This window comes from Parambassis ranga, chromosome 14, assembly GCF_900634625.1.
Source record: "Parambassis ranga chromosome 14, fParRan2.1, whole genome shotgun sequence".
NCBI classification, from domain to species: Eukaryota; Metazoa; Chordata; class Actinopteri; family Ambassidae; genus Parambassis; species Parambassis ranga.
The window spans coordinates 5,535,084-5,560,670 of NC_041034.1; the positions used below are offsets into that span (position 1 = coordinate 5,535,084).

At 40.8% G+C, this 25,587-nt stretch overlaps 2 protein-coding genes across 3 annotated transcripts; one reads left to right on the forward strand and one right to left on the reverse strand.

Moving 5' to 3' along the window:
• Positions 1-2,912: 2,912 nt before the first annotated feature.
• cdkn2aipnl (CDKN2A interacting protein N-terminal like) lies at positions 2,913-4,293 on the forward strand. Its single transcript, XM_028422510.1, has 3 exons — positions 2,913-3,152; positions 3,705-3,810; positions 3,886-4,293. The coding sequence occupies exons 1-3, from the start codon at positions 2,941-2,943 to the stop codon at positions 3,892-3,894; spliced, it is 327 nt and encodes a 108-aa protein (XP_028278311.1). The 5' UTR covers positions 2,913-2,940; the 3' UTR covers positions 3,895-4,293.
• Positions 4,294-4,371: 78 nt separating this feature from the next.
• On the reverse strand, positions 4,372-20,300 carry ube2b (ubiquitin-conjugating enzyme E2B (RAD6 homolog)). Of its 2 annotated transcripts, none has more exons than XM_028422509.1 (6): positions 20,249-20,300; positions 8,267-8,347; positions 7,579-7,604; positions 6,991-7,080; positions 6,059-6,147; positions 4,372-5,967 (listed from the first exon to the last, which is right to left on the reverse strand). In XM_028422509.1, the coding sequence occupies exons 1-6, from the start codon at positions 20,278-20,280 to the stop codon at positions 5,839-5,841; spliced, it is 447 nt and encodes a 148-aa protein (XP_028278310.1). In that variant the 5' UTR covers positions 20,281-20,300; the 3' UTR covers positions 4,372-5,838. The 2 variants fall into 2 exon arrangements, with proteins under 2 accessions (XP_028278310.1, XP_028278309.1); XM_028422508.1 differs by lacking the exon at positions 20,249-20,300 and adding an exon at positions 11,227-11,429.
• Positions 20,301-25,587: the final 5,287 nt, after the last annotated feature.

Sequence of the window (25,587 nt, forward strand, 5' to 3'; positions counted from 1 at the left end):
TTTTTCTGTTCTCTGGGAATTTGAGACGAGGTGAAAGTGGGTGTGAGTATTTTTTTTCTGTCATCTGAACATGAGGGAAGAAAAGAAAGAAGAGAAAGTGTCTGTGGAGGCTGCACATCTTAGAGGAACATGGTGGGTGTTAAAGGTTATAGATTTCATAATGAGGTTAGACGCTTCATAAAGTGCCTTCTCTGACTTCCCCCCTTTGACCTTTCTGACTTAGCATGGAACAAAAACTATAAATATAATATACTGTAAAATAATGTACAAATGGCTGACATAATACATAATACTAAACCTACTTGCTGTGTTGAACAGTGTGAAGATTGTAGCCAACTATCATTCTGTAACGCTACAAAGCAAATCTGAACAAAGCTAAGGACTGATTTTTGTGAACCGATAACAATTCAGCATCTGTTAAACAGCTTGTTTGTAACTTGTTTAAAGGTAAGGTAGGAGATTTCATTCTGATGCACTTTTTGTTAAATTAGTGTAACTTCTCTTTACAATCTGATAGCAACCGATTCATTAAAACGAAGAATATGAATCATCTGTGGAAGCTATAAAACACTATAAACATCAGCCAATCCTCCGGGTGGACCCTGCACGGAGTATTGGCTGGTTGTCACTCTCTTCCTGCTCCATGATGGCCGAAGTCACAGACCACAGCTCGTCTTCAGGTAATGCGCGTCCATGTGATTGGGAGGTGTGGCTTCAGGGTGAGCTCCGAGAGAAAGGGGCGTGTGTTTACTTTCAAAATCTGGCTGACTCTCACTGAGTTTTCAAAATCTCCTACTCTACCTTTAAGTGACCTACAAAACACAAACAGTGCAGTGACCACCTGCCTCAGCTCCCCTCATGCGCCACCTCTTTGCCTGTAGTTGGAGTTTAGGCAGACTACGATGCTGCCAACAGCTGGGGCCTCCTTCAGAGACTAAAAAATACACCACGGACACTCAGTTATATATAGGTATATACTGTCAATGATGTGAACAACAGATGCAAAAATTGCAGTTCACTTTATGGCCACAAGGTGCCACTATTACACACAACTCCCTTCTCCAAGTCTTACATTGAAAAGCTTGTGTGCATTTTATGGAAAATGTGCCCGGAGAGTGTTTTAAATACAAGTGCTGAACACACAGACTGTATAGAGCCCCAGGAGAATGTGGTCTGATGAGTAGAAGCTGTGTCACCACTTTTAGTAAACTGACACCATGTGGAAATAGAATTACAATATTGAGAGCTGCACAGAAAACAAGATGAAGATGAAACACATGTGAGACATTAAAAAGGCAAAGAGAACGTCACAAACGATTTTTCAACTTGTTACTGTGAGTGTAAAGCTGACAGAAACACTCAAGGCTAAGTTTTATTTTAGGTTTTGTTTTCTCAGATATTGAAATGTAGATTTAAAAAAAAAACTCGAGACACTGAATAAATGGGAAAATGTGATGCTTAAGCACAACTTTAATAAACATAAAAATAAATCCCGGCCAGCAGCTGTCTGACGTCTGTTTCAGTTCATGAAGGTTAATTCTTTTTTTTTTTTCAACACTCCTCGGATTAGCACCACAAAGGCACTTCAATGAGCTTTTTAGGTATTTTAAAGATATCCCTCTTCACTGAGCAGTCATGCCACATTAAAATAAAATCATGTTTGGATCTGCACAGATGTTATTTCATGTTTGAATGTCTGACTGACTGACTGCTGTTCCAACCTGCTCTGCCTGCCTGTCTGTCCCTCAGACTTCATGTTAGCTTGCCTTCTTCTGGAATCCCTCTGCACATCAGCGACTTCATGTCAAAACAAGCCCCAAATCCTCCACTGTCTGTGTGAGTGTGTGTGTGTGTGTGAATATGAGAGTGGGGTATGCAGTGCACATATCTGGAGAGAAGCTGTGTGTGTGTTTTGTGCATATCTGTGAGCATACATGACTGCCCATAAGCCTCTTTACATAGACTGCAGGTTAGAAGTCCAGTGTTTCTCTCTGATCATTCCTGGCAGGCTGGTCAAGTGCAAAAAAGAGATTTCACTCGAGTAAGGAAAAAAAAACACGAAGGCAGCAAGATGAAAGCGAGTGACTGAGTCCGTGGCACACTACCTGCTCTGTGTATCCAACATCTCCTGGCAAGGCAAGAAACATAGGGGGTGAAAAAGATGCCTGAGAAGCCTAAAGCTGTGTTGGCCCAACTACAAGCTGCAGGCAGTGGCTTGCTGGCAGCGGTTGAATCAGTGACCATCAGCTGAGTTTCAAACATGTAAGTAAGAGGATCCGGGTGTAATTTACTTTAAGGATGACTGATTTATATTTATGTTACAGAGACGAGATGAAAAGCAAAAGATTTCAAGGAGATAACAGGTAAGACATATGACAACATAGGAAAACAGATTTCTTCATAAAATGTACAAACAAAAAAATTTAAATCCCATTTTTGAAACATAGTTAATCATTGGTTTTATAGCAAGAATAGGGTCAAAGAGCTTCTTTCTTGATTAGGTAACAACACACATTATATAATATGAAATCATAAACATTAGAAATGATGGTACCAAAACTTCATATTTGATACAGAAAATGTCCTTTTTACAGAAGAAACGTTATTATATGACTCATGATAACTTCTGTTGCATATCTGTGTTTGCATATTTATAAAAGAAAATGTGTCTAAAGCAAGAAATGGAATGAAAAAGCAAATAAAAAGCAAAATAATAAACGAACAAGTTTGTGGAATTAGTTATGTCAGGGTTCGTAATAAAAATACATCTTTTTACTGCTTGTCTATCAATTTTTTGGTGAATGCCATGTTGCACTTTGAGTTCTCACCTCCACCACTGTGCGGTGCTGTTTTATACACACGGAGCTAAAGGGCAGCTTCCTGTGACCAGCTTAGAAGACCCGGAAGTTTTCTTTGTCAGCTTATTCGCTGGAGAGCAAGATGTCTTCCTCGGACGTGCAGGATTTTATTGAACAAAACAGAGCTGTGGCCGGGCAGGTCGAGACGTTTCGAGGTTACTGGGAGAGCGACAAGCACTGGGAGGCCAGGAGGGAGTTCATCCTGCGGAACATGAACGACTTCAGCGAGGAGCAGCAGGACCACCTGCTCTCTCTGTCCATGGTGTGGGCCAACAACGTCTTCCTCGGCTGCCGGTATGTAAACAATGGGTGAAAAAAAAACAAAAAAAAAACGGTTCTGTACTCTTCAGTTTTAGAGCACAGATTTTCTTAGGTGACTTAAACAGCTCGAAGTTTACCTCAGTGTAGAACGTCTAAACGCGGTTTAGCTTCTATGCTAGCGTCTCAGCAGGTATATTTACCAAACGTTCGTATTTATCCAAGCAATTGAAGTCTTTTATTTCCTATAGGTGCGATATATTGTTTGATATTAATGCTAATAATGCACATATTCGGTTTATGTCTGCTTTGTTTTAGAGTGCGGCGTCTTCTTCGTTTTACATTTAGTGTTTATTGGACTCATTGGCGCCCCCTATACCCGTAAAACAACAACTACATTGATGAATCTTTCTAGAACTTTTTCTAAGTCAAATAAACATAATAATAATATTTAATCAATATATGAGATCCTGCCACAAAATAGGCAGAGTTAAGAACTCTTACTTTTTTCAAAGACAACTTTATTTTCACTGCTTTTTAACAACACAATTCTTTCTTAATATTTTATTGTATATTCTGTAATGGCAGGTATCACACAGAGCTCCTGGAAAAGGTGAATGTCATGGCTGAAGGCATCGTGGTCGAGGATGCACCAGTCTTCAAGACAAGGGACGAGATCATGAAGAAGCAGCAGGTATGATTGCACACACCACAGACAGACCTGGTGTATTTTGACATAAGATTCTTAATGTATCCCTTCTTTTTAAAGGGTCGGTGATTGCACAGTCACATTGGATCAAGAACAAGTGGATTTGGCCATTATGGACTACATTTAATGATTTTACAATCTTTTTTTATAAAAATTGGACTGGCACCTTTAGGGTTGCAGCTTTTTTTTTTAAGGAGGCTGCAAAGGTTTTATAGCAGAATGGAAGCTTTATGCTTCCAGTTTTTACAGATGGTCTTTTTATTGTTTTAAGAGCTGTGTTGCATAAACGTGGATGTAACACAACCCTTGATTTTGACCTCATTTTCTGATTAAAAGGACTTGTGCTGTCTTTGTATAGTTTTTTTTAGGTAATATTTGGAAGATGACGCCACATTTTTACAGTTTAGACCTGACAGAGTTACCTGTTCCAATATTGCATGTCAGATTCTGTGATGTTTGTATGTATTTTGGGACTCTTGTCCTAATGGAGTGTGGCGGGTAAATCAGGAAAGATTTACACAGGGCAAAAATAAAACCCATGTCAAAGTCTGAAAAATGTGTTTTATTATGTTTATACAGCATATCGTTATAAGTATACATTTTTTTGTTTTAATTCACAAAATTTCATAACATATCCCTTCTGCTTATTGGGGTGATAGAAGTCACTAACCACGATATGACCTAAGAAAAGAAGAGTTCTGCTTTATGATGACTGATTAGCTGGAGTCGGGCAAGGTCAAGTCACAAGTTTACGTTCAAGTGGTGTTTAAATTAGATGTAAAGAACTAATATAACAGAGCAGACAAAGGCCGGCATGAAAACAACTTGAGCCTTTAGGAGAACCGTTGATGTCTCTCTTCTGAAACAGTGTGAGTGTTTCTCTAAGCAACAGTTTGCGCTATCAAGCAAACAAAAAAATCAGCATGCCCTGGACCACGCTGCTTTTATCCTTCAGCTTATTAATACGTCAGCAGTGTAATTTTAGGAGAGGGATCAAAAGAACCGACACTTCGTTCAGGCTGACACACGTCTCAGGAAACGAAGCACTTGAAAGTCATTTAGTTTCGGTGGTGAGAACAGTTTGACACCTGTAAAAAGCAAATGCATCACTGCATTTCCCTTCTGTTATTCTTATTACTATGCACTGCAATTAACCCAGATTTGTCACAGATGGGAAGTAGAACCAGCCTGTTAATGTTTAACATCACAGGTTTCTCCCTGAACCATAACAGCAGGAGCTCAAGGTACGGACAATGCTGCTTCATCTGGGCGTTAATATAAACTTTCTCATAACTCTCTCCAACATCACCAGAAATGACTAAAATAAAAGCTCAGCGATACCGAGCCATGCAGTCATGATTCATCTGTGCAAGGGAGACTTGGCACTGTTGCAGCCTGTGACGTCTGCAAGCCCAAAACCTACAGCGTCTCTTAAAATAAACAGATCTGCTGGAAGAGACCGGGGGATTGTTCTTTTATCAGCAGTATCTGTGACCGACATGGAAAATAACAATGCCACTAACACTCCAAAGGCATTGTCTGCCTCCCCCCCTCCCCTCTAAAACCTATTTGGCCATCAGCGTGCTCTTTCCAAACAGCCAAGTTGTGTACATACCTGCGAGACAATACAAAAAAAAAAACACAATAAGGGGGAAAATTTCAAAAGAAAAAGTCAAACTCAAACACTAACAGCATCAATCCAACCAAACAAGAAAGATATATTACACATTCTGTTAGCAATAACTTATTTCACATCATGCAATAAAAAAAGTAAAAGTAAGGACAAGAAACACAAACATAAGATTGATCCCCCCCCCCCCTCCCTCTCATTTTCCTAAAATGTATTGGCAAGCAAGTTAATGTCCATTCAGGTCTTTTTGTTCTTTTTTTCCCCCCCAGGGTGGCACTTGAGTTCTTTTGATATAGTTGCTGTTTTTTCCTTAATGAGGTAAAAATGAAAGAGTGAAGTACTGGGATGAAGAGAGGGCGATGGAGAGAAAGAGTAGCGAAGCTTTAGACGTCCACCCAGCTCTGCTCCACGATGGCCGTCACCCTCTTCTCGTACTCCCTCTTGTTTTCCTGATAGAGCTGTGCAGCCTGACTGTTGGCTGGGCTGTTAGGGTTTGGCTCATCCAGCAATGACTGCGGAAAATCAAAACCAAAATTAAGCGAGGGGAGGAAATGCTGACATATGGCTTTAAACTGAAACCTAAAAGCAGTCAAACTAACCAACCTGGATGGAGGTGAGTATGGACGACACATCGTATGTGGGGCTCCAGCGATTCTGAAGGATGTCTAAACATATACTGCCATCTGCGTAAACTAGGTTATAAAGAGAGAACAAAATTTTAAAAGGCACCGAATGCAACTGTGCATGTGAACCAAGACTACGAGGGTGTCCACAGTCTTCAATCAAAGCGTGCCCATTTTGTTTTATTGCTGGTGTCACTTATTTTTAGGTAACCAGTCAAGTCAGGGTACCCATCAGCCAACCAATAAAAGGGAAGAGAAGGTTATACTGGATGTGTATGGCTGTCAATTCTGTATGAAAAAACATGTTGGGCAAAAATTACTGCGACGAAGAATATGTTGAAAAACAGACCGGCCAGATCTGAATGTCAGTGCTGACTCTGAATACAAATCCCATGTGCAGAGTAGCACTGTTTTTTTTTTCTTTAAAAAAAAAAAACTATATGGACACACAACCTCATATATTTGCTGTGTTGTCTTATAGCAGTGCTGCACAGTGCAATTACTCATCATCATCATCATTTGCAGCCCAAAGAAAAAGAAAATAAATCACATTTTTTCCCCAAGGTAAACACAACAACCACAGACACAAAAACACTGACTTCATCTGAAAACAGTGCCAGTTTCAAAAAAGAAAATTAATTTGGTTTATAGGCTGGCAGGAGGAGATGAATGGGAGGAAACTGCATGAATGAGACGGAAAGGAGGAACCTCAAGCCTTGAAATAATGAGAGGCACAAACTGAGCAAAAGACCACATCATCACATCAAAGTATTCTTTAATTTCCCTTTATATTGCTGTGAAAGGTGACAGTGTTTTAAATATTAAAAAACAACTCTTTAAAACATGATTACAGGAGCACAGTGGGTGGTGCAGCAGCAGCAGCGGCCGGCTGTGTGTGTTTAGGCTGCTTACCATTTGGGTGAAACATTCTGGAGACAAACCGAACTGTGGGAGGCTTGTTTGGGTACTCCTCCGAAAACTCTATCAGAAGCTTAAACGTTCCTGCAGAGACAAGACACAGAGAGGGAGAAGTGTGTGTGTGTGTGTGCATGAGGGGTGAACACAAGATATTCTGTAAGGAGAACACAGATGTGAAGGATTGAGGTGGTCAGACACAAATACATGATAATAAATAGCACCAGCTCAACTACAGAGAAAAGCTAGTCCTGCACTCGGGCATATATTTTGCTCCCGGCAGGCTAGGAAGAAGAATAAAGGAGAGAAACGACTGGCAAGAGAAAACAATAAACCCTGAGTCAGCGTTTCTCAACCTGGGACTCGGACATAATTACAAGCAGAAAAAGTGCGTGGATGAGAAAGAAGTGTGTGTGTGTGTGCAGAACAGCAAGTCTGCAACCAGGAAATAATGAAGGTTCAGATGATAAATGGTACGGATATTGGTTATTTATTTAAAGAAGCAATGAGAACACATCAAAACAGATGTACAAATGAAACTTAGCCTGTATATTATTATAAGTTAAATCAAAATGTAGTAGTTACCATCTTCAAACGGTGTTCCCACAGGCCTGCAGATGGCAGAGAGAGAAAGAAAGAAAGAGAAAATTATTTCCAAATTCCCCCAAAATCCCCAGCAAGACCCCTTCTTGTAGAACATATAACCATTACAGTCAATCCGTCAAGGACTACACACTCTTACACACAGACACCAGGGCCTCTATTTACTCAGCTCTTCACATTTATACAGTGTGTGTTAAGGGGCCAATTAAAACAGCTGCCTTCACATTCTACATTTCTGGCTAGCTCCCCGCTGGATTAGGTGAGGAACTGTTATCAAGTCTATTTTTATAAACCCTGGTTTGTTGTTGTTACACTTCATGGCTCCTTCATGACTTCAGTTGCTTTTTTCCAGCCATTTTGCTTGTATATTTGATGCTTTAACTTCTGTTAGCTGTACTTCTAAATATTCAAAGATATTGCAAATATGCAAAAAGTCATTTATCTCCATCAACTCAAGAGTGTCTCCTTTCCAACCAAACACCTGCTGTGACTCTGCATGCTGCAGGTCCCTCGGTGCAACAATCAGAGCAGCAATCAATACAAACATTTTCTAAAGTAAGACTGCATGGTGAATGCAACAGGGTGGGTGGTTGTTGTAGATTCTGTGCATCACAATCACAGCGGCAAAGTAAAGACAGCAGGGTGGAGTTGGATTTAGAGCATGACTCACCCAAAAATAACAGCGTTCCAAAGCATGATGTTGTTCTCTGATGGTGCTCCACTCACACCGGTGGGAGGATCTTCCTGAAGTCTAGGCAAAAAGGAGAAGGAACTGTTAAGACAGCCAGGCAGATGGGCAGAGAGGAACAGGACAAGAGAGGAACAGGGCAAGAGGGGAAGACAGAGGGAGACATGGAAAGAACAACACCAAGAAAAAGGACAGTGAAAGGGCAGGAAGGGGGGAAAAAGGACCACAAAGTGAGACAGGGAGAGGACACAGAAACATGAGAGCAGTAGAAACAAAGGGACAAAAAAAAGGATAGGATGGAAGAGACAGGGAGGGACAAGGATAAGTAAGAGCATGAGGATTTTAATTAACACCTTGACTGCAGGGTAATTATCAGTCAAAACACAAACTGCTGCATCAACATGACTTTCAACAGACAGCCGGGATCAGCTGCACACTGGCCCATCCTGCCGTCGCATGTCAGTTAACGTAAGCTATAGTATGAAGCACCAGTGTGCTATGACCATATCCTCAATGAGCATCAAAGACACAATGGTGTCAGCGCTAAGCGCTTTAGCCGTAGCATTGACCTTGACAGGAAATCACCGCTGAGCCCCACTCTCTGTATAAAGTGTATTAGAAAAGAGAGGCTGCTGACATGCTTCTGTCAATACATTCACTAAGAGAAATATTACTCTACATTATTATGTACATTGTTCAGATTTCTAAGGTTCAGCGAGTTAAAAACACACAGAGTTCACACATAGTTTTCATTACGGAATCAACATCTGTTTTCCAATAATAAACCAGAAAATAAACTGACATCACCACACCTCAAATATCATATATAAATACATCGCATCAATGAGTCACTATTGGTTCACTAAACATTTATATATCATGCTTTTGTCGCCATTGTTTTACAGTTGACACCTGTGATTCATCAAAAACATAATCAATGATTATTATGAGTGAAAATCATTATAGCTGAGGTTCCACAAAGAACTGCTGCTCAGAACTGTGCGACAGCCAAATAATCTCTCCGAAACGCAGTCCAAAAATGCCACAGAAACTACTGCCTAGCAACAAAGACATCAACAAATCAAAACAGGCTGGTGTCACAGGTCAACAATTTACATGAAGTTTCCGGCAACTGTCTCCAGCCTATTAAGCTACTGATTAATGCAGGCCTTTTAGAATGGCAAACAAAGGGGAGTGTGGCTCCTTGTGCTTTACAATCAGCTCGCTTGCTGAACCTCGTTTCTGTGTCACATTAAAAAAAGGCCTTCCTTCAGATCACCAATGCATGTAGGCCATGTACAGGAATCGCCACAGACTATTTAGGCCTTGTATAAAAGCTGGTTTAATAAGAGCTTACAGCTATAAAACAAGGTAGGCTGATTTGTGCGTCTGAGTGTGTGAGTGCAGATCCATGTCTAAGTCCCTTGCTGCAGACAGACCCACTGCAATTAACCTCATTTACAGTAATCTGCCTGCGCTCTCTGCTGGTAAAGGGATGCTCCACTCAACTTGTCAATTAGATAGATAGTTACTTTATTTTACTTGGAAACTTGGGATTACTGACAAGTCTGCAGAGAGCAGATTAAGCAAAGTATGGAACAGTCTATGGCGTTTGAGGGGCCGGTTGTATAAAAACTACAGAAAGAAACTAAAGGCATTTAAGGTGATTTAAGGTTTAAGGTAGTTTGTAAAATACTTAAAATAAAGAATAAAGATATTCTTTACCATCTCACATCTAAATTACTGAGCTAAAACATCACACAGCAGTGTGTGATAGCTGCCCAAATAATCAAACCACTCAGTTTCAAGAAACATACTGTGCAAATAATTTGACTTCAGATCAAACAGCTGGGGTTAAGCAATATCATGCAACATCAAATTCAATCAGCCAGCTTTGGTGGGGACACACAGGCTGATTCAGGAAAGTGCGATTGTGTTCTCCTTGCCTCAGTGTTAGGAGTTTACCACCTGGGGACTGGCACAGCAGAGTAGAGTTACAGTGACACCTTATCCTCCCTGCTTCAACGGCTGCTCTTAGTAGAATAGCTTAGCATCTTTTTTCCACAGACAGGTGTGTGTGTGTGTGTGTGTGTGGTAATGACACACATACACACACATACTGTAGAATGCCATATGGAGCATAGCAACAGATTGGGGATAGCAGGTTTTACAAGCAAGTCTTGCCAGGTGTGATTCTCCCAGGAAGCCAGAACATATTGTTTCTGTCTTCACAGCACCAGTCTGACGTTATCATTTACAGGAGAGCGACACATGTAGCTAATCCTTAAATAACACACTAGAGAGTGACGGCAGGAGCCTTATCTACCTATGCTAAATACTGGGAGGGAGCACCCCCCCCCCCCTCACCGCAAACCCCGAGTTGTGCAACACCTGCAAGCCACGTTTCTGCCAAAGAAGAAATTAAGATCAAAACATTTTGCTGAAAACTGATTATATGTGCTCTATTTAACTGAAAAATTTAAACAGCGAGCAGACCTTAAGGAAGACAAATGTCTCTGAGCATGGCCAGTGAAGGCAGAAACAAAGAAATGGTCCTTTATTAATCCCACATACCTCAGTTAAACCCCAGCTAGTAGAAATAGCACCCACATCAACAAACTGGGCAGGGAGATGAAGACTTCTACCCAGGGTACAAAATTACTGCATAAAACAGAAACTAGCTTCCTCGGATACCGAAAGATTACATTTAACATATCAAACTATGTCCGTGTCAACACATGAGACACGCTGTATCGACACAAACCTTACTAATTAATACATTTACATCACCTTTACTCATATCCGCCTTTACATACAGCATTGTTTGTAACCAGCCGCTAGCGCTAAGCTAAGCTAAGCTAGCTACCGAGAGCTCCATCGGCTAAACGCTGCTAGCTTACACACTCAAAACACAAGAGACGACTGTCAAATCGTTGCGGTACCTTTTAAAATCTCTCATAAGCCGTCTCCTTGCCGGGGTCGACATTATTGAAAACGTGTAAATTAAAAACTAAACCAGGATGACAGGAAAACTGTCCGAAACCAAATCCGGTGTTTCTTCCGCTTGCAGCTCTTTTCTTCTTCTCCCCCAAAACAACTAGCTAGCTAGCTATTTATGGTGACGTCTGTTGCTCACAGAGCGCTGGCCAGCAGAGGTTCAGCCCCTTTTATGTCAGAAACGGATGTAAAATGTTAATGATGACGTCTCCAGACCACGTTTTATTTGGTTTCTGGTATGAGGCTCATCTAACGACTTTTATATTTAGCTATATCTGAAGAAAACAGTTTTAACTGTACAAACCAACGTTATTAACGGTCTGTTATCATCCCTGAGCCTGATTCTCGAAAATACTACATATTTTCTTATAATGTATTTCTATGTATGCACTACAATGTAATTTTTAAAAATAATTCAGCTAATCATGATCATTTTAATCCTGAGTGTGTGATTAGAGCCTGGTTATGACATGATGGTGCATTTCTTTTGGCTCATATGCAGATTTTGAAGGGAAAAAAGGGAACGATTTTGGTCAAAGGTTGATTGATAAGTGTGTGATCTAGATAGCGATAAGAAATTCCCCAACTCTAAATGATTATTTACTGCTTTAAAGACAGTATCTTTTCTGATATTTCTCTTTTGGGTATTTTAAAATCAGCACAAAAAATAAAAAAAGACAATATCAGGCTTTGAGACCACTGCTGTTGTCTCAAGGGCTGGAGGATCAGTCACTACATAGAAGACCGTTCTTAAATACATTGCATCAGAACTGGGAATCTCCCAGAAATATGCTGCTGCTGCTGCTGCTGTTCTTCTCAGACCCCCACCCCCCCAAAGAAGCAGGCTTGGTCAGGAACCTCAAGCCTTGAAATAATGAGGAGCAGATTTGCGTCAAGGGGTTAATCTTCCATTGTTCAGGCAGATCTTGTGGCAAAACAGTGAAAATAACCAAAGTCTCTAGCTCCCAAGAAATTCACATAATCACAGACAAGGTGATGACCTCTGTTATTTTGTACTGTGTCATGACATCATGGACACCACCCGGGCAGCAAAGGTCTGTCTGTTAAACAAGATGTCGCCTGTCGCCCACTTAACACTATCTGACTTATGGATGGGGGTGACGGGTGAAAATAAAAATTAATGTGCACCAATCTAATAATCCACTCAGCAGTAAGTGGCTTAACTTAGAATCTTTATAATCCATCTGCAGCTGATGCACTCAGCCTGCGTGGCCTGCGGAGTGATTACTGGAGCGTCAAGTCAAAAAGCAAAAACATGGGCAGACCTTTAAACAGTGGGAGCATATTTCTAGGTGTATTATTGCACGGCAGGTTTCACACACAAGTAGAAGTTTACATTCAGTAATAATGGTGCAGCTTTTATATAGTTTATAGACACTAAGTTTCTTTTGTGTAACTTCATTGTCTCTCCTTGTAGAGGACCAGTCCCACTGCAGGGGCTTTAATGAAATCCCTCTCAAGTCCAGCAAACAAAACTGCCTATTTAATCTAGCTTAATCATTCTCTCTGAGAGTCCAGACTCTATCAATAGAATCAAAAGCCCATTTCACGTTTGTAGAATGGGCTTTTTGACAAAGGACCCCCAGAGCCAGGAATGAAAAGCATGTTTCTTTATGTAATCCATCGCACATTTACATCATGTGTTGCTATGTGGGTACTCCAAGGAGCAGATGTGGGATTTTGTGTTTTTGCATATTATACTCGTATACACATTTTGCAGAGGAAAAGGTGACCCTGCATCAGTCTGTCTGTCTGTCAGAGGCTGAACAAAAGCCCAGATCCAGCCAAAACGGGCAGGAAGAGAGTATCACTGCTGAGCTCAGGTGCTTTTAATAGAAAGGGCAAAGAAATGCTGAGATGCTTTCCCACTCTACTGGGGACACTGAGAGACTGTGGTGGTTCTCTTCTAATGTTTGTGCAACAATATATGTATTTTAAAATGGAAATTGGGATTATGAAATGAGAGATTATGCATTAGAACTCCTGACTTCTATCTCAGCCATGTTTACAGCTCATCTGTATGTGTGTGCATGTTTAAATTCATTTAAACAGCAGAAGTTAAAATAAATATATCATATACATGTAGGCTTTTCACATCAGTTTTAAGATGGTGTTATACTATTCTTCACATTGTGATGGCTTGTTATTGGTCCCATATTCAGATTAATTTACTTTATATTGACCAGCTCGTCTCGAACATTCTCTCACTGTCCTATACATACAGGATGTGTCATGATAACACCTATTGAATAGAGTGATAATGACAAAAACAGGCTGTTTTTTCCACAACAACAAAATGTCCTATGATGCATTAAAATATGTCAGATACAACTGTTCAGTCTCCAGTCAGGCCTTTTTTACCTCGCGCATCAGCCTGCCTCTAATGATCCATTAGTCTCCACAGAAACCTGCCGGTGGCGGCTGTAGGGCTGCAGTCTGAGCATTAAGGAGGGGCCGTGATGGAGCCATCGACATGCACGGAGGCCATCAGCACTAATGAGGAGCAAAGCTTTAAGACGGTACAAGCTAATAGTCTCATTAGAGCTCGGATGTCTCGTTACATCTGCACGGGTGAAAGCGGTAATTAAATTAAACAGCTGACTGGCTGAGTGTTTGGGCAGTGCCCGTGGACTGTTAGGGATCTGTGAAGGGCATGCTGCTTTCAGAGGCAGCAGGAAAACTGAAACAACTCAAAGGATCTAAGCACTAAACAGCCACTAAACCCAAATAAATATGTCATTTGGGAATCATTAAAAATCATCATAGGAGCATGCGTAGATGCCACTAAACTTAAATACATTTTTATGTATTTCTACTTTTACTTAGTGCATACTTTATACTCTTTCTCCATTACATGTTGCAGCTGTTATCTGTACTTTCTACTCCACTACATTTCTACAGTGTTTGTAGTTACTTGTTACATGTGATGAACACAGAGCTGGACTGATGTGAGGTCAGACTCTGCATGGAGGTGGTGTCACGCTGCCAGCTGTGTTTCTATAATGAGCCTCAGTCATGATGCCGGTGCTCTGGTTCAGGTAGCTAACTAGTTAGCTACTGTCTGCTAACCCAGGTCCATCCATTAATGTCTGATTAACATGAATTGTAACATTAATCTACAGCAGGAATACTGACAGTAAAATGCTGAATGCCTGTTTTTTATTAGCAGCCTCTCTGTTCACTTGATGCCCACAGCCTGCCTCATGACACACAGACCAGTCCATAGCTGCTTCTGGACTGAACATGTAAATTAACTACACATTTCAATTTTAAGATGATTATTATATGTACTTAACTGCATCTAATGTAACTTGATACCTCTGGCACAAGAATTTCCTTCGGGATTAATAAAGATTTATCTTATCTTATCTTATCTTATCTTATCTTATCTTATCTTATCTTATCTTATCTTATCTTATCCCGTTCAGATATCCTTTGCAATGGAAGTCAAATATATATATTCGGTGCATGTGTCACGACCTGTCTTGTTCATGCCTTGTTTTTTGTTCTTGCCTTTTTTCGCCATGTGCCTGTTCTTCTTAATCTAGTTTTGCCACGCAGCGTGTGATTTTTAGTTAGTTATTTTGGACTCGTTTCCTCTGACCACACTGAGTGAGATTTTTGGTTTTTGATTGTTTTGCCCTCCTGGCTTTAAATAAAGACTCTTGGACTTTAAACCGCTCTGCCTTCTGCAACTGTGTCCTCCCACACCACAAAACCTGACAGCATGAGTATTTTTACTTTTAATACTTTAAGTTTTTGTACATTTAAGTACTTTAAGTACAAATCAATTCTTGAAAAATGTGGATCAGACTCGCCAAAAAAGAAATAAAAAATGGGATTCTCCTTTGTCATTGTAACGTATAGAACTGTTGCTAAGCAACAACTTCGATAACAATGATGACAACTGATGACACAACATACCAACTATGACATCATAGCGGATCAAAGGCAAACCTGTTATGACTCAATTTTGTTGAAAGCAAATGTTGTTCCTGGTTCCAGCACACTGAACACGGATTTTAATCATCCACAGCAACCAGTGTCAGAATTGATTGACGAGGACTTCTCTTAACCTAATTAGGACTTAATCCCTAAGGATAATACTACCAACCATATTCTTTTTCCAGGAAAAGCATTTTAAGGAAATGAAAACTGATATGGACTCCACCACTGATACTGACGATGTTGTCAATGCTTTTGTGCGTGACTCGGAAGTAACTTCTCAGAATATTTCTGAGTTAAAAGAACTAGTTTTCAGCTGGAATGACAAATATGGCAAGGATGTGGCATTGGAGATGACCCAACAATATCTTCAAAAGTGTTTTGCTGAGCAGAAAATGTTTTGTGAGTATTTTAAGGATCTTGTGGAAGTTAACATATCTGATGCCAAGACTGAAGAGGAACCTTTTGCCGAACTGATGGACTATGATGAAGGGGAACATGCTACAACACCTGTGGTCCAACTTCTTTCCCCAACAAGCCCTCCAAGTGCTTTCGGATTCAAAGAGGCCACAGAAAGTGTTACTTCACTGAAGAGCACAGAATGTGAGAAAGCAGGACAGGGGTCTTCCACAACACTGTCTTCAAGCAAAAAGCTATTCCCTGTAACATCAGATGACCATGCCCCTGAAACAAGGGTTTCCAAGGCTAAAAAAGTCGGGAAACTCAAGCGGACCTTGAAAAGTGTTAAGTCATCTTCACCACAGAGCACACCTGAAGAGAAGGGGGCCACAGAGGAGAACGCGCGGTCTCAGTCTTCTTTTGGCCCAAAAAGACATGACGAGGGAAAACTGGCAGTTGTTGTCCAGGATTTTCAGGATGATGAAAAAATTGGTGAGGCTTCGAACCCTATTCTAGTTACTGAGGGAGAGGTGTTGAGTCCCAAATTGACAGACATGTCTTATAAGGCCTGTGACACAAGATCCAGTCCCAGTATTCAAGTCCCCCTTATAGACCAAGAAGATATAAAAGATGAAGGGGAAGACGCTACCTCACCTGTCCTACAAATTGCTTCCCCAAAAAGCCCTCCAAGTGCTTTGGGATTCAAAGAGACCACAGAAAGTGTTACCTCACTGAAGAGCACAGAATGTGTGAAAACAGGACAGGAGTCAGCATTTACTGAGGATGACTGTAGCATAGTAGCACTTGCTGAGATTAGAGCTCATTCCTCCACCACCTCTTCCATAACACTCTCTTCAAGTTCCTTCTGGTCCCAAGAGTCTAGTGTAAAAGAAAAAGAGTCCACTGAAAGTGAAGAAGCTCAGAAAAAGGATAAGAAAACATTCTTCACAGAAAGTGTTACCTCACTGAAGAGCACAGAATGTGTGAAAACAGGACAGGAGTCAGCATTTACTGAGGATGACTGTAGCATAGTAGCACTTGCTGAGATTAGAGCTCATTCCTCCACCACCTCTTCCATAACACTCTCTTCAAGTTCCTTCTGGTCCCAAGAGTCTAGTGTAAAAGAAAAAGAGTCCACTGAAAGTGAAGAAGCTCAGAAAAAGGATAAGAAAACATTCTTCAGAAGCGTTAAGGGGGCATTTAAAAACCGTTTTAGCAACAAGGTTGTCCCTGTACCATCAGACAGTGACAACCATGCCCCTGAAACAAGGGTTTCCAAGGCTAAAAAAGTCAGGGAACTCAAGCGGACCTTGAAAAGCTGTAAGTCATCTTCACCACGGAGCGCACCTGAAGAGAAGGGGGCCACAGAGGAGGACAAGTTGTCTCAGTCTTCTTTTGGGTCAGAAGGAAATGACGAGGGAAAACACGCAGTTGTTGTCCAGGATTTTCAGGATGATGAAAAAATTGGTGAGGCTTCGAGCCCTATTCCAGTTACTGAGGGAGATGTGTTGAGCCCCAAATTGGCAGACATGTCTTATAAGGCCTGTGACACAGGATCCAGTCCCAGTATTCAAGTCCCCCTTATAGACCAAGAAGATATAAAAGATGAAGGGGAAGACGCTACCTCACCTGTCCTACAAATTGCTTCCCCAAAAAGCCCTCCAAGTGCTTTGGGATTCAAAGAGACCACAGAAAGTGTTACCTCACTGAAGAGCACAGAATGTGTGAAAACAGGACAGGAGTCAGCATTTACTGAGGATGACTGTAGCATAGTAGCACTTGCTGAGATTAGAGCTCATTCCTCCACCACCTCTTCCACAACACTCTCTTCAAGTTCCTCCTGGTCCCAAGAGTCCACTGTAAAAGAAAAAGATTCCACTGAAAGTAAAGAAGCTCAGAAAAATGGCAAGAAAGAATTCTTCAGAAGAGTTAAGGGGGCATTTAAAAAATGTTTTAGCAACAAGGTTGTCCCTGTAACATCAGACAGTGATGACCATGCCCCTGAAACAAGGGTTTCCAAGGCTAAAAAAGTCAGGAAACTCAAGTGGACCATGAAATGCTTTAAGTCATCTTCACCACAGAGCAGACCTGAAGAGAAGGGGGCCACAGAGGAGGATAAGTGGTGTCAGTCTTCCATAACACTCTCTTCAAGTTCCTCCCGGTCCCACAAGACTGAAAAAGAGTGTACTGAAAGTGAAGAAGCTCAGAAAAAGGGCAAGAAAGAATTCTTCAGAAGAGTTAAGGGGGCATTTAAAAAACGTTTTAGCAACAAGGTTGTCCCTGTAAGATCAGACAGTGATGCCCATGCCCCTGAAACAAGGGTTTCCAAGGCTAAAAAAGTCAGGAAACTCAAGTGGACCATGAAATGCTTTAAGTCATCTTCACCACAGAGCAGACCTGAAGAGAAGGGGGCCACAGAGGAGGATAAGTGGTGTCAGTCTTCCATAACACTCTCTTCAAGTTCCTCCCGGTCCCACAAGACTGAAAAAGAGTGTACTGAAAGTGAAGAAGCTCAGAAAAAGGGCAAGAAAGAATTCTTCAGAAGAGTTAAGGGGGCATTTAAAAAACGTTTTAGCAACAAGGTTGTCCCTGTAAGATCAGACAGTGATGCCCATGCCCCTGAAACAAGGGTTTCCAAGGCTAAAAAAGTCAGGAAACTCAAGTGGACCATGAAATGCTTTAAGTCATCTTCACCACAGAGCACACCTGAAGAGAAGGGGGCCACAGAGGAGGATAAGTGGTGTCAGTCTTCCATAACACTCTCTTCAAGTTCCTCCCGGTCCCACAAGACTGAAAAAGAGTGTACTGAAAGTGAAGAAGCTCAGAAAAAGGGCAAGAAAGAATTCTTCAGAAGAGTTAAGGGGGCATTTAAAAAACGTTTTAGCAACAAGGTTGTCCCTGTAACATCAGACAGTGATGCCCATGCCCCTGAAACAAGGGTTTCCAAGGCTAAAAAAGTCAGGAAACTCAAGTGGACCATGAAATGCTTTAAGTCATCTTCACCACAGAGCACACCTGAAGAGAAGGGGGACACAGAGGAGGACAAGTTGTCTCAGTCTTCTTTTGGCTCAGAAGAAGAAGTATGCTCCGTGTCAAAGCCGAGTCTTCCTGAGAGTCGGCCTACTAAAAAAGTAGAACAGAGCTTGGTGAGCAGGACCAGGAGGTTTCTATCTCGTGTCTTCTGCCGGCTTTTCACCATCCTGTGCTACATCTAGAAATTGGCAACAACATTTTTTTTCTTTTTGTGTTATTGTTGTGTTCTTTTTGTCATTTTCTTCAGCGTTTCACTCTTCCTTCCACTATACTGTGTTTCAGATTTACTTTTTAAAGTAACTGTTCTAAAAAGGGTTCAATAATTTCTTTTTACCTCAAAATTCAACTTAAACCACACAGTAAAAACGTTTCAAAAAGGTATCTTTTTGAAACTTTGGAAATGTATTAAAAATAAAAAAACAAAACTATAACATGCAAGTATTCACAGCAATTGCTATAATGTGGCCAATGTAGGTGTGCTTAACTTGTCTCTCAAGGAGAGTTGAGGTTGTAATCGCTGCCAAAGTTGCATCAACAAACTTGAGCATCTCTGTGAATACATGTTTACATGTTATTTAGTTTTACTTTTAATAAATTAGGTATTGAGTGTAAACTTTTGAGGTTAAAAACAAATTTCATTTTGTAGTAAGGCTGTAACACAAGAAAATAAAGACAAAACAAAAAAACAATAACCTAAACATAATCTACTGTGTTTTTTTCTCTCTCATTGCTCAAATGCAATTCAATATTAGGTAAATTAAAACAAACTGAAATGTACCCATTCATAAATTATTCACTTTCTTTGGGCAGACAAGAAGCCCAGATTGACTAATGACTAAATTGTGTGCACCTAAAGAAAAGTGTGATGTTGGTAAGTTCAGGACCCAGGCGCAGACAACCGTTCAAAAACAAAAGGAACTTTATTCCAAACAGGAAAACTCAAGTAGTCCAAAAACAGGGAGAAGAAAAGGCGAGCAACTGCAAACAGTGCTGAGGTCTAAGGCAAAAACAAATCACTAGGCAGGCAAACAAGAGGGATGTTGAGAATCGTGACCTCTGATGCTGATTTGAATTTGCCTGATTGACCACGGCAGGGCTTCGGTCAGAAAGCTCACGGGACATCAGATGAGTTTAGAACCTTTACTGCAGGACTTTCTGGATACAGCGGTGCATTTTGATACAGAGCAATACAGTGCACTGTAGAGGGCAGTTTCTGAACTGCAATATATTTAAAACTAAGGACTGTTTTAGCATTGCATACTGCTTAAATGAAACAGTAAATAATAACTTCACAGTAAATAAAATACATTCAAATAAGGATTAACTATCCCATAGTCACATGTGCTGTTTCCACCTTTAACCACATAACATAAATATGTAGCTAAAATTAAGCTTGAGGCTAACAGCCATATAAACACTGAATTAGCTTAGCTTGCTAAATCGCGATTATGCTAACAGGCAAACCGGACCCCTTAAAGAGTACAAACATACGCTATGGGGAAACTACGCTAACAGAGGAGGTAAGTAACATGTACTAATTCATCTCACATCAGTGGGAACATAACTTACATCGTCAGTGACTGCTGTACCGTTGTAAACATGAAATGGAGAACGTGAGGAAAGCAGAAGGAACTGCATAAACTCCCTTTCAAAATAAAAGAATGATACGTTCGCTACTTTAAACACATCTAACTTGAAGAATTCTTAACAAGGGAAGAAACAAAGGCAAACCATGAGAGTGAGGGTAATCCAAGGGAGGGCGAGACAACACGAGACCAAGGTGAAATGAGGAGGTGAACACTGCAGAGGAACGCAGGGGAGACTAGACACATCACGGGGAAACAGCGACAAAGATCCAACAAAGACAAAGGAGAGCACAAGATTTAAGTAGGGTAGGAGGACGAGACACAGGTGGACACAATCGGGGAGGAGGGAGCCATGAGGAAGTAACACACCCACACAGGAAGAACAGGGAGCACAGGACTACAAAACACACTAAGAACACAAGAGGAGGGAATACAAGACGACACTGTGAGCACATGAGGGAGATCAAGGGAAAAACACAGACAACCAGGACTAGAGACTAAGACGAAGCACAAGACGACACAAAGACTACCGGTACATGAGGGATGGCAGAGCTAAGGGAGGAGGCTAGAGGAGGAGAGAGGAAAGGACTGAGGAGCTGAGAACAAGAGGGAGGAAGAACAGCAGAGAAGTCAGGAGGAGCAGAGAAGACAAGAGGACGACAGAAGGGTGAAGAGAGGAAACAAAGGATGAGGAAGGAAGATGCAAAATAATCTCAAAATAATAATAAATAACAGGAAGAATAAACAATATGAAAACAAAACAAGAATCAAACACAGGATCATAACAACCTGATGTTAGATTGTATAATCTGTCATTTGAAAGTTAGCCAATCATTGGAGGAGAACAACATTGAGTCTAGAGTGGGCCACTATAGGGAATATTCTCCCACACCATTTCGCCCCATGTGTGTGATATCCCAACATTTCAAAGATAAAAGGGAAGACGTAAATCCAGTCATTAAACATTCTTGTGAGGTCTGGGAAAAGGTTCAGAAAATTCACAAACTTTCATGTCATAAACAGTCGTATGCCTCTCTTTGGCTAAGTCCAGAAGTACTAATAAGGAAGCAGAAAGTATTTTGGAAACGGTGGCTAGATCATGGAATACACACAACAAGTGACCTTTACAAGGATGGTATATTTATGACATTTAAAGGATTAGTGTAAAAGTACAACCTGCAGGAAAAAGGAGATTTTTAGAAATATTTGCAAATCAAACACTGCATTACTAAAAAGTTCCAATCAGATGAAGTAGGTAACCCAGTTGTTGTCTGTCTATAAAACCCCCTTAATCGTAGGGCGTCAATATTTTACAAAAACTTAATTAACTCACTGTTAGTTGACTAACTGTAACTGTTTTTTATTAGCATCCTCTCTGTTCACTTGACTTCCACAGCCTGCCTCATGACACACAGACCTGTCCATAGCTGCTTCTGGACTGAAAATGTAAATTAACTACACATTGTCCATTTCAATTTTAAGATGATTATTTTAACCTGTTTAGATATCCTTTGCAATGGAAGTGAAATATATATATTCGGTGCATGAGTACTTTTACTTTTAATACTTTAAGTACATTTACAAGTAAGTACTTCAGACTTTTACTTAAGTAGGATTGTAGCACTTCTACTTATACTTGAGTATATAATTTGCTGGGTAATTGTACTTTTACTTAAGTACCAAACTTCAGTACTTCCTCCACCACTGGTTTTACGCACAAGCCTCACTTGTGGACTTCGGGCCCTCATGCCACCCTCATGGAGTCTGTTTCTGACAGTCTGAGCAGAAACATGCATATTAGTGGCCTGCTGGAGGTCATGTTGCAGGGTTCTGGCAGTGCTCCTCCTGCTCCTCCTTGCATGAAGGAGGAGGTAGTGGTCCTGCTGCTGGGTTGTTGCCCTCGTACTGTCCCCCCATACTTTTCTCCAATTTTCTTAAGACATAAAACAACTTAAAGTGCCTTCTATGAGTACACGACGCAGGGTAAGGTCTTATTAACATAATACTTACAGACAGCTATTCCCAGACGACTGAAAAACACATAGCAGGATCTCTTAACACTGTGGAAACTTTCAACTTAAGCCTTGTGGGAAAATCTCAAAACTCAAACTTAGAATTCTGTCTAACTCTAGAGGGCAGCACAAATGTAGTGTAATGTTTTCTTATCTGGCTGTGAAGTCCATAAATGAAGATCGGGAGGCAGCTTCTCTAGTCAGAGTTTATTCTTTTAATTACATGCCGACATCCTGCTTCACACCTAATGCATGTCGCACAAATCAATGGGCAGCACTATATACTACACGTAGTAGCTACTACTAAAACATGTTAACATGTATTCATTCCAAACATCATTGTTACCCAAGAGTAGCTGTATTGTATGTGTACATTTAAGTAATTGAAAATCTATTCTTGAAAAATGTGGATCAGACTCGCCATAAAAGAAATAAAAAATGGGATTCTTCTTTGTCATTGTAACGCGTAGAACTGTTGCTAAGCAACAACTTCGAAAATAACGATGACACCGATGACACAACATACCAACTGTGACATCATAGTGGATCAAAGGCAAACCTGTTATGACTCAATTTTGTTGAAAGCAAATGTTGTTCCTGGTTCCAGCACACTGAACACGGATTTTAATCATCCACAGCAACCAGTGTCAGAATTGATTGACGAGGACTTCTCTTGAAATAATTAGGACTTAATCCCTAAGGATAATATTACCAACCATATTCTTTTTTTTATGTTCCAGGAAAAGCATTTTAAGGAAATGAAAACTGATATGGACTCCACCACTGGGTGTATTGACGATATTGTCAATGCTTTTGTGTGTGATTGGGAAGAAACTTCTCAGAATATTTCTGAGTTAAAAGAACTAGTTTTCAGCTGGAACGACAAATATGGCAAGGATGTGGCATTGGAGATGACCCAACAATATCTTCAAAAGTGTTTTGCTGGGCAGAAAATGTTTTGTGAGTATTTTAAGGATCTTGTGGAAGTTAACATATCTGAAACAAGGGTTTCCAAGGCTAAAAAAGTCAGGAAACTCAAGCGGACCTTGAAAAGCTGTGAATCATCTTCACCACGGAGCACACCTAAAGAGAAGGGGGCCACAGAGGAGGATCAGTGGTCTCAGTCTTCCATAACACTCTCTTCAAGTTTGTCTCGGTCACACGAGACTGAAGAAGAGTACACTGAAAGTGAAGAAGCTCAGAAAAAGGGCAAGAAAAAGGTCTTCAGAAGAGTTAAGGGGGCATTTAAGAAAAGTTTTAGCAAAAAGCTTGCCCCTGTATCATCACACAGTGACGACCATACCCCTGAAACAAGGGTTTCCAAGGCTAAAAAAGTCAGGAAACTCAAGCGGACCTTGACAAGCTGTAAGTCATCTTCACCACAGAGCACACCTGAAGAGAAGGGGGACACAGAGGTGAATGCATGTTCTCAGTCTTCCATAACACTCTCTTCAAGTTCCTCCTTGTCCCACAAGACTGAAAAAGAGTGCACTGAAAGTGAACAAGCTCAGAAAAAGGGCAAGAAAAAGGTCTTCAGAAGAGTTACGGGGGCATTTAAAAAACGTTTTAGCACCAAGGTTGTCCCTGTAACATCAGACAGTGACGACCATGCCCCTGAAACAAGGGTTTCCAAGGCTAAAAAGTCAGGAAACTCAAACGGACCTTGAAAAGCTGTAAGTCATCTTCACCACAGAGCACACCTGAAGAAAAGGGGGACACAGAGGAGGATAAGTGGTCTCAGTCTTCCATAACACTCTCTTCAAGTTCCTCCTGGTCCCACGAGACTGAAAAAGAGTGCACTGAAAGTGAAGAAGCTCAGAAAAAGGGCAAGAAAAAGGTCTTCAGAAGAGTTACGGGGGCATTTAAAAAACGTTTTAGCACCAAGGTTGTCCCTGTAACATCAGACAGTGACGACCATGCCCCTGAAACAAGGGTTTCCAAGGCTAAAAAAGTCAGGAAACTCAAACGGACCTTGAAAAGCTGTAAGTCATCTTCACCACAGAGCACACCTGAAGAAAAGGGGGACACAGAGGAGGATAAGTGGTCTCAGTCTTCCTTAACACTCTCTTCAAGTTCCTCCCGGTCCCACGAGACTGAAAAAGAGTGCACTGAAAGTGAAGAAGCTCAGAAAAAGGGCAAGAAAAAATTCTTCAGTAGAGTTAAGGGGGCATTTAAAAAACGTTTTAGCAACAAGGTTGTCCCTGTAACATCAGACAGTGACGACCATGCCCCTGAAACATTGGTTTCCAAGGCTAAAAAAGTCAGGAAACTCAAGCAGACCTTGAAAAGCTGTAAGTCATCTTCACCACAGAGCACACCTGAAGAAAAGGGGGACACAGAGGAGGATAAGTGGTCTCTGTCTTCCATAACACTCTCTTCAAGTTCCTCCTGGTCCCACAAGACTGAAAAAGAGTGCACTGAAAGTGAAGGAGCTCCTAAAAAGGATAAGAAAAAATTCTTCAGAAGAGTTAAGGGGGCATTTAAAAACAATTTTAGCAACAAGGTTGTCCCTGTAACATCAGACAGTGACGACCATGCCCCTGAAACAAGGGTTTCTAAGGCTAAAAAAGTCAGGAAACTCAAGCGGACCTTGACAAGCTGTAAGTCATCTTCACCACACAGCACACCTGAAGAGAAGGGGGACACAGAGGAGGACAAGTTGTCTCAGTCTTCTTTTGGCTCAGAAGAAGAAGTATGCTCCGTGTCAAAGCCGAGTCTTCCTGAGAGTCGGCCTACTAAAAAAGTAGAACAGAGCTTGGTGAGCAAGACCAGGAGGTTTCTATCTCGTGTCTTCTGCCGGCTTTTCACCATCCTGTGCTACATCTAGAAATTGGCAACAACATTTTTTTTCTTTTTGTGTTATTGTTGTGTTCTTTTTGTCATTTTCTTCAGCGTTTCACTCTTCCTTCCACTATACTGTGTTTCAGATTTACTTTTTAAAGTAACTGTTCTAAAAAGGGTTCAATAATTTCTTTTTACCTCAAAATTCAACTTAAACCACACAGTAAAAACGTTTCAAAAAGGTATCTTTTTGAAACTTTGGAAATGTATTAAAAATAAAAAACAAAACTATAACATGCAAGTATTCACAGCAATTGCTATAATGTGGCCAATGTTGGTGTGCTTAACTTGTCTCTCAAGGAGAGTTGAGGTTGTAATCGCTGCCAAAGTTGCATCAACAAACTTGAGCATCTCTGTGAATACATGTTTACATGTTATTTAGTTTTACTTTTAATAAATTAGGTATTGAGTGTAAACTTTTGAGGTTAAAAACAAATTTCATTTTGTAGTAAGGCTGTAACACAAGAAA

Bases quoted from the DNA above. Each gene is read 5' to 3' on its own strand.
- cdkn2aipnl (XM_028422510.1), top strand. From the start codon at position 2,941: ATGTCTTCCTCGGACGTGCAGGATTTTATTGAACAAAACAGAGCTGTG. The intron at 3,153-3,704 runs GTATGTAAACAA...CTGTAATGGCAG, and splicing joins AACGTCTTCCTCGGCTGCCG to GTATCACACAGAGCTCCTGG.
- ube2b (XM_028422508.1), bottom strand. From the start codon at position 11,270: ATGTCGACCCCGGCAAGGAGACGGCTTATGAGAGATTTTAAAAG. The intron at 7,081-7,578 runs GTAACTACTACA...TTGTCTCTGCAG, and splicing joins GGGAACACCGTTTGAAGATG to GAACGTTTAAGCTTCTGATA. The intron at 5,968-6,058 runs GTTGGTTAGTTT...GATTTTCCGCAG, and splicing joins CCATACTCACCTCCATCCAG to TCATTGCTGGATGAGCCAAA.